General features: G+C 49.4%; 3 protein-coding genes across 3 annotated transcripts; all 3 read right to left on the bottom strand.

The window, feature by feature from the left end:
- Positions 1–109: 109 nt before the first annotated feature.
- On the bottom strand, positions 110–424 carry Pmar_PMAR020239 (conserved hypothetical protein; the record flags this gene model as incomplete). The annotated part of the gene is made up of 1 exon (XM_002767019.1): positions 110–424. The coding sequence occupies one exon, from the start codon at positions 422–424 to the stop codon at positions 110–112; it is 315 nt and encodes a 104-aa protein (XP_002767065.1).
- A 1,074-nt stretch (positions 425–1,498) lies between these two features.
- On the bottom strand, positions 1,499–2,477 carry Pmar_PMAR020238 (conserved hypothetical protein; the record flags this gene model as incomplete). Its single annotated transcript, XM_002767018.1, has 2 exons — positions 1,499–1,584; positions 1,649–2,477. 2 exons carry the CDS (start codon positions 2,475–2,477, stop codon positions 1,499–1,501), a joined length of 915 nt encoding a protein of 304 aa, XP_002767064.1.
- Positions 2,478–4,830: 2,353 nt separating this feature from the next.
- On the bottom strand, positions 4,831–8,375 carry Pmar_PMAR020237 (Trichohyalin, putative; the record flags this gene model as incomplete). Its single annotated transcript, XM_002767017.1, has 18 exons — positions 4,831–4,905; positions 5,000–5,079; positions 5,124–5,208; positions 5,251–5,364; positions 5,416–5,506; positions 5,552–5,633; positions 6,065–6,173; positions 6,221–6,302; positions 6,577–6,666; positions 6,714–6,910; positions 6,958–7,055; positions 7,103–7,248; positions 7,292–7,389; positions 7,434–7,655; positions 7,701–7,787; positions 7,955–8,051; positions 8,099–8,216; positions 8,262–8,375. 18 exons carry the CDS (start codon positions 8,373–8,375, stop codon positions 4,836–4,838), a joined length of 1,980 nt encoding a protein of 659 aa, XP_002767063.1. The 3' UTR covers positions 4,831–4,835.
- Between the last annotated feature and the right edge of the window lie 390 nt (positions 8,376–8,765).

Genomic DNA, 8,765 nt, shown 5'->3' with positions numbered 1-8,765 from the left:
TGAGCTAACCACTGGTTATAGGTACCACGATCTTGACGCTAACCCGGACGGAATCAATGATAACGTATCGGTTTGTATTTTCTTTGGATCGGGATGGGACTGTTCAACTCTAGGCGCCATCAAGAAGGATGTAGTACTCTTTCAACTCTCTCGAATGCCACGCCAGAGTGGTGATAGTAGTGGTGATAGCAGCGGTGATAGCAGTAATGATAGCAGTAGTGATAGCAGTGGTGATAACAGTAATGATAGCAGTAGTGATAGCAGTGGTGATAACAGTAATGATAGCAGTAATGATAGCAGTAGTGATAGCAGTGGTGATAACAGTAATGATAGCAGTAATGATAGCAGTAGTGATAGCAGTGGTGATAGCAGTGGTGGTAGCAGTGGTGATAGTAATGGTGATAATTGTTGTGGTGATGGTCATAACGCCCGCCGAGTTCGGTTCTCAGAGACAAGTTGTATTCAGGTTTTCCATCCAGTCGCCGAAAAGTTAGCATCCTACGACGTCAGTCTATACTACTCCACCCATTTTGATGGTGAGATAAGCGAACAGATAGCCGGGGCCTGTGGGGATATGGAAGAGCCCGGGGATAAGAAAGCTACTATTCTCGTCATTGACATTCCAGATCGGGGTGGATACTATTTGTGCACCGAAAACGTCGTAAGGGCCCTTATGTGAGAGGCTCAGTGTCAAAATTCTCCGTATTGGCTTTAGGAGACGCTTACCTTGGCCGTGTTAGAGGAAGCCTTTGAGAAATACCATAAGAAGGATGTCCCACGACTGCAGATGAGCTAAGAATTGCTCATAGTATCACTGGAGAGGCGGAAGCGTTTATAATGCATATCTGATCGGGTTCGGAGGAGGTTCTTGTTTATGCAGTCGAGCGAACTTGTTTTTGGTTGAGGATGCTTCTCTTGCGTTCGGTATCGTCGCTCGAAAGCTAAGGGGAAAATGGTGAAGTCGTGGAGTAGCATAGAAATGCATCGCCACAGTTCATTGCACTCGTCTATTATGTTCCGATGACGCGACCCAGGAGTAATGAGGGGTGGCCAACGGGGAAAACCAGGAGGCGCATTTCTACCTCCCTGCTGTACCATGACGATGTATATTCCCGGGGTAGCGGGCATCTAAGTTTCGGGTGTAAACTCAATCCATTGATCACTCGTGTGCTCAGTAATGTTACTTCAGGATATTGATTAACGAGTCTCCAAATGTGACCGTGGGGAATAGTCTCGTCCATGTGACTGATTCCCATTGATGATTCGCATATGTCGATCGGATCGAATTAAATATTCCCGTACAAATTTTCCATACCACACCTTGACATCCTCGTAAGGACGGATCAATAACGCAATGCACTAGTCTTTCTCTGGACAGCTTTGATAAAGTACACACGATTCAATGGATTGTGTTCAAGGCAAAAAGCTATTCAATAGTATAATGAGGTTATTCGATAATCACTCACGTTAGGGGATCGGTCAATTGGAAGTATAAACATTAATCTGTCGAGTGATTTTGCCATGCACGAAGTGAACATTTCATTCGACTGCTGGAACTCTTGCGGTTGCGAAGAATTGCCATCCCTAGAATGAGAGTGTCTATGTCCGAGTCCATAGTATTGATAAGAGTCGCATCCTTCTGGTCTACATCGGGGGAAGGGGATCTCTAGATGGGCAGACGCTTGAGCGACAATATCAGCCAGCTCAGTAGACTCGGCCAAAGGAGCTCTTTCATCTTCTTGCCATTCGTTGGGCTTAGGGATGGCAATTGCTATGAATACGCGAACAACGACGAAGAACTTCTCCAGGATTATACCCGCACCTAGACGGTGGACCATGGAAGCATCCAGCGCCGCAAGAGTATCACAATGGACGATGAGGATGAATACGTTGATTGATGCACCAAACAGGACCATACCGTTGAACACGTTGGCCCAGAAGGAACCCATGGCCTCTTTTCGTGGATATGGTCTTCTACTCGAATTCAGCTTGATAGCATCAAGACTGAACTCCACCAGATTGTTCATATATGCGAGAATGAACGCAATCGGGAATAGAGGACCGAATGCAACCAGTTGAGCTAGTTGGATGGCCATCTCTAAGTATTCACGCCAAAGTCCCCACTCTGGGAGCTCGTGCTGGGCGGCTGCTGTGAGTGGCGCCAAGTGCTTCCTTTTCGTCATCAGCCGCGCCAGCAAAGTAGGGACCGCTTCAGTGAGTGCTGACACCACCTGCCTAGTGGTGAACATAACTGTGACCTCTCGGCTCAAGCGGTTGAAGTCAGAAATGACAAAGGCCATCCAGATGGGAGGCACGAACACGTTGAAGACCTCAAAGATGATAACCTTCGAAGCCTCCGACGTCATGAAGTTCCTATCGTCGACGTGCCGCTCAATCCGAGTGAGCCAGCTGGCCAACTTGGCGAAAGCCGATGATACAAGTAGACGTAAGAGTGAGAAGAGGACAGACACTATCATAGGATCTACCAGGTAAGTTCGCTCGATATGCAACGTCCACATTAGCAGCCCGCATGATCCGAGTAAGGACAGGCCTAGCAGTACCTGCAAGTCACAGGGAAATGCAAGCTCGGGCTAATCCAGTTCACAGTGATAGAACCTAGAATTTCAGCGAGCAACTATCTGGCGACCGTTTATGAGAACGACGAGTCGGTTCAGGCGCTGTTAATTTAGCAGATGAAACCTCTAGCCTCCGAGTTGTGGCACGGCGCGTGTCGACTCACGAGAGCCATCTGGGCACTGCGGAGGATGACACGCAAGGTACACTAAGGACACTCAGGACAGTAAGCTTCTGTCGTAAGCCACTGAAGCTTACTCCCTGGAGTGCCCCTAGGACCTACATCGGAGACCTCGGTTAAAAAAATATATATATATCTCACGCTTAACACATACACTATTCCAGGTTGTCAAGACAGTCTGGCTTGTGTGACTAGCTTGGCAGCTTGAAGGACTCCGGTTTGTCCCCTTGTGCCGACAGCGATTGTGTCAATCACTGTCTTAAACCAGGCTTCACCGAAAGACAACTCTCTGGCACGGTTTCAACCGCGGAGAAGCTGCGCTTTTCCTAAGCAGTAAATGCCAACGGAACGGATCCCCTTTCTCAGGAAGCCACTTTATAGGTGGCAGTAGGGCCCATGAAACCGAGCCTCTCCGAATACCAAGGAGAAAAAGAAGAACCATCAGTACTTACCGCGCTGATCAGTCGTCTCATGACCAAGCCCAGGTGACTCGATGAGACAGAAGCTTCAACGTAAAGGCTCTGAGTTGGAATGTCTCCGAGTATTTCATCGATAGCGTGCGATCGGAAGTGCTTAAGAGAGGATCGCGGCTTGTCCCATTGCCGCTTTAATGAGGCTCTAAAGTAAATACCAAAATCGACGGGATAAAGCCGATCAAATCAGATTTACTTTTTCGTCACCCATCCCACATCCATCAGCAGTAGTCCCCACAGGGTTGTCACCCCACTCATGATGATCCATTGAGTGTCCTTACTGAGAGTGTTGGGGAGCGATACGGTGATGCCAAGAAGGGCGGGGAAAGCTAACCATCTGGTGTAGACCGAGAGGAAGCCAAAGTAGTAGCCTACAGAATCGCCATAATACCTGCAATGATACGATACGGCGAATATTCGTATGATTTTCTAATACGATAAATGTACTGATAAAACAGGTATACACTGAGAATTCGGTCAGCACTTCACGTACAGTAAACACCATAGTGGTTCACCTACATGTTCAAGTTCCTATAGTCTTTGAATAAACCAGCACTGCGGCGTTCATTATGCAGTGGGAAGACGTCTCGAACGATACCATAGCGTTGAAGCACTCGAACAACCGACACTTCATGCAGCATCGACTCCGTCCTCTCCCGGCCAAACTTCATCGCCTCTGGGACTCTACTGTATTTCTCAACGACTTCTTTCACTGCTTCTCTAAGTCCCGCTTCGTCCTCCGCAGTCAGCGAATAAAGGTAAGCCGCAGTCGCCTGGATTCCGAGTGTTCCATACGTGTCCCCTTGGATCGGACGTTCAAGTTTGAGGAGAAGGAACGACAGTTTCGACTTGGATGGCCTCTCCTGTCTACACTCAATGCCTCGTTTCCTTAGAGCCTCTTTCAAGCACGCTAATAAGCCCGCTGACATACGCGCTGTAAGGGTGATACAGATGGACATCGTACGGGGCTGTCGAACATCTACTATGAAGAGCAGCTAGCAGGAATAGGAGCTTTCCAACACGACTATTCACCCTATTCAAAAAAGAACATTTGATCATGAACCGACTTGGAGCTACAGCGATAGGAGTTAAACACTTGCAGATCAGATTCATAGACCATCTCAGCGACTCTAACCTGAATTCATACTTCCACCGACTCACACCGCCTTCCTATGTTCAGTAGCATTCAGATATCATCACAGTTTTCACACCACACAAGCCCGCCCTGATCAGCATTAGCCTTAAAAACGAACTACAACGGAAAGTAGAGTTTCCATGCAAGGCGCTTAGGACCGAAGTCGTGAACATCGTATCGGTATCCTACTTGAGAACACTCCTAAGAGAGTCCGAGACAAGGCCACAGAGAGTATGTCCACACAAGGCACCGTAAGTGAACTATTGCTTCCCGGGCAGCTTGCAGTACGGCTCAATGATAACCGCTAGAAAATGGCTGTGATGATTGCCGGCTTATGAACCGGTTCATGACCTACACCCAATGCTGGGGCGGTATCCATAGAGAGTGATAAACCCTGTCATCTTTCCGTGACATAACATAGCACTGCATATTGTTCATTGAAACGCTATATTTCATAGTGTTAACGTAAGGGTCACGCCAGGCCCTTTGCCCAGTCGAATGCTTCGAAGGCTTTCCTCAACACTTTCATATCCTTATTGTATCTGACCAATGACTCTCCCAAGACAACCGCTTGAAACGATTTGCCCGAAAATATCATTTTCCAAGTATTGGTAGAGTCTCTGCCATCCAACTCACTTTTCCTCACCACCGTTGCCAGGCTGATCGTAGTGCACCAGACTGAGCTTGTCGATTTCGAGCATACCAGCGATGGTTTGCTGAGAACAAAAAGCTCAGGTTCGCCCTGCAGTATGCGACTCACCAGTCCATAGTCCCAACGGAACTCCTTTGCCTTGTCGATTATGTGTACTAGGCCCACTTGCAGGCCGAAATCAACGTGCATGTACCTGGGGAGCGGCTTCCAAACCAACGGCAGCAACATTCACTACGGAGAAGACGGCGGTATGCCCGAACTGCTGACATCGCTCCGCCCTTTGCATTCGACTATTTTCGGCTGGTTACTCCACGTGTCACCACTCAAGCTCATGCCCTGGCGAAAGTATCTACAACAGATAGGTTTCCGGGAGGCCATCACAGATGATGCGACGGCCTACGACTCGAGTTCCTTGACCCTGTCGTGTGGTATGGGGAAGCACTGCATAGTCGTATGAGCTCCCCCGCCCAGTAGAGCCATCACGTCATCATCTGATCACAGTACAGCTAGCGACAACATCACAGACAGAAGCTCACTTTGGGGAGGGGTTTTCACCGTCTCGATGAATACCGGTACGCAAGGAGGGTCCAACGTGGCGTAGTAGTGTACGAGACACTTCTGAGCAGTGTGAGAAAAACATACATTAAATACGACAATATGAAAAATTTTGAGGGCACTCTTGTTGGTCTTCCCTAAGCTGCGCGAAAACTTTCATAACGTAACGAACAACCTCCCGAGCTCAGCTGAGGAAATCAAACACGGATTCCAACACTGTCCATGAAAACCGAGACTGACAACCTACCACCGCATAGTTCTGTAGCAATTCATCTTCATGTTACTATTTGTATTCTAGATATTAATTGAATCACGCCGCCCCTGTTATCAGTGATAGCCCTAGATATAATATTCCCTCATCACACAAACCTATAGTATCCCTAATAGCAGTATAAAACCATATTTTAAATCTAATGCATCGACGGCAGTCGAGGCTCTATGAATTGAATGACAAACCGTTGGCGAAGTGAACAGTCATCACAACAGCTTCTCACCTGGTAGTTTCTGATCTCCTCAGCCGTCTCCTCATCAGCCGTCCTCAGCGACGCACAGTGGTTTTGAGGCACTATGATCAATTGCCCTTGCAGTAGCGTTGACTTGTAGCTGACCGCAATACAGTTGAAATTCCCATAGGAAAATCCCCCCGGTACTTGGCCATGCATATGTATACTCTCGGGCTCACTGCGATTAGCTTCTCCTCGCGATTGCGGGCCCAGCTCGAGTGCTCCATACCTGAGCGAAATACGGAGACCTCAATACACTGAAACTTCACAGGATTCACATCTAAGCTCGGGCAGTGTGGAAAATACGCACATGCTCAACTGCATATGCTGGTGACACTATGGAAATTCCGAGGACATTTCGAAGTTGCTGTACATCCGAATTCGTATGTCAACTCCTATAATGAGTGAGGGAACTCCCGAGCTCAGCCGAGGAACGCCAACACATATCCCCAACACTAAACACACTTGGTGACACGATAGAACTCTTCATCATAAAAGCTTACATAGATCACATTCACGCTGGGTCCTTCTAGCCGCCCGTCTCTCGCCCCTCTCCTCCTTCCTCCTCTTCTCCTCCGACACCCATCTCGTCCCTGATCGCAATCCATCTCAGCGGCCCCCAGGTCCCCGATGGTCCTACCCCTATATCTACGTTTCCTCTCCCTGGACAGCTCAGCCGGCATGCTCTCCATAGGATTCTCACCGCCTCCTCCCAGCTCGGTAGCCCCAAAATACTCATCTTCATCGGCGCTTCCTTGGAACCGTTTGTTCTTCCTGATATTTTCCGCCAGGTGTTTGTCGTATTCACCACTTCTGACCCCTCGACCAGCCCTCTCCCTAAAAGAAGGACTCATCCTAGAGCCGTCGAGTAGCCCTCCAAGCACTGTCGAAGGAGCTCCGAGACGTCCATCTTGTCCTCATCCTTATTATCCTCCCTCACAGAAAGCATCTTCGCCCGACTCGACCCGGCGCTTCCCAGTGCCTATCCATACCACTCCTCCCTCTCGTATCTCTACACCCCTCTACTACCCCCTGGCCCTTCAGGGTCTCATCGACCACAACCGTCTTGGTAACCATCAATGAGTTGAGCCGCTCGTACTCCTGCATGTTCCCAGCTAGCATGGCCCTCATAGCTGCTGCCGAGACCTCGTTGGCATCCAGGCCGTCCGCGTCAACTGAACTCAGCGACGTCAAGTCTACCTCCGACCCCTCTACTACCTTGCTCCTTAGGACAGACCTCTTCCACACGCCCTTCGCTTCCGTCTCGCTCACCATGGTACTTATCAGCCAGCTGGGCCAGGTCATCTCGAGGGGCTCTAAGGAGACTCTTCCTGTCCTAAACTCTTGCCCAACCCCTCACCTGCCGCGTGGTCGGCGCTTCTCCTCCTCCCCCGATCGGCTCCCACTCCTACCCCAGCCCCTCCTCCTCCCCTCACCGCGATGCCCAGACCGACCGTCATCATTATCGTTATGTCTCCTCTCCCTAGAACTCGTCTCAGAGGCACCAGAGTCCCGCTCAGACTCCCGTCGCCGTCTCGCTGCCCGAGCTTGCCATCGGCGCCCACCAGAGTTGACCAGACAACTACAAGGAGGCCCCTCAGGACCCCAAGACCATCCATGCTAGTACCTCTCGGGTAAGGCCCATGGGTCTGTCGCCTTGGCCTTTGCCGACATATGAGCTCGCTCGGAGAGACCTTCATCATTAGCAAGGTCACTGAAACAGTCCTCTATATGTTTGCTTTCCTCAGCTGAGCTCAAAAATTCTCTTCCCGAAATTATAAAAGTTCACACGAAATATGCAAAAACCAACAATTATTTCCCGAAATTTTCTCAGAATTTTTCCTATCACGTGTGCATATCCATCCGCGCTCATCAGATTACATTTTATTCATGCGCTCATCAGATTCCTTCCTGAGCCTCTCCCTCTCAGCCCTCCGCTCCGCCGCCTTCCTTTCCATTCGAGGAACCGCCATTTTTCCTACACCCAATCGACAGCCTCCCTCACCCCCACATACCACTCATCACCTATTTCAAACATTGCAGCCAACCGGTCCGCCGTGGGGTCAGCGCTGCCACCGGTCATCCACTGATCCCGCTTGGGACCCCCCTCACTTTTCGAAGACTCACTGTCCCGTAGTCCAGCCTAAGACGAGTCATTTCGTCATCCACAGTTTCGTCCGCTCTCTACAGAGTCGTCGCGGGGCTCAGCTTCCGCGTCCCTCTCCCGATGGTGGTGATGATGACGATGCTTTGACTTCTTAGACTTCTCCTTCACTCCGCTCACCTTTACCGCGCCGAACATGTGAGACCACGGAACCGACAAAAGCTGTGAGGAAATCACTTCTCGACGGGTTCATCAACTACAGTGCGTGCCTATTTGATACTATGCAAATGTGAAGAATGTGTATTCCCGGGATCAACGATAGTGAACAGCTTGTCGCTATCGCAGTTACAGGTTACTTTCATCACATCACATGTTCATAGCCATGTATATGTTGTTTATGCGATATAGTTCCAGATCCATCTCGAGAAATAACATACATTTCTCACATGCATTGCACACGAGGGCTCAGCCCTAGAGCGTGCCTTTACCTACCACTACGCCGATACCATTAGAAAAACCCAAAGAGCCTCTCTACAGGAAAGTACCACTCGGAAGATCTCTCACTAACGGGGTTATGAATTTTGAGTA

Source organism: Perkinsus marinus (genome assembly GCF_000006405.1).
Source record: "Perkinsus marinus ATCC 50983 genomic scaffold scf_1104296971228, whole genome shotgun sequence".
NCBI lineage: Eukaryota > Perkinsozoa > Perkinsida > Perkinsidae > Perkinsus > Perkinsus marinus.
Note: the sequence above shows the minus strand (reverse complement) of the source record. Positions and strands in the feature narration are given on the sequence as shown.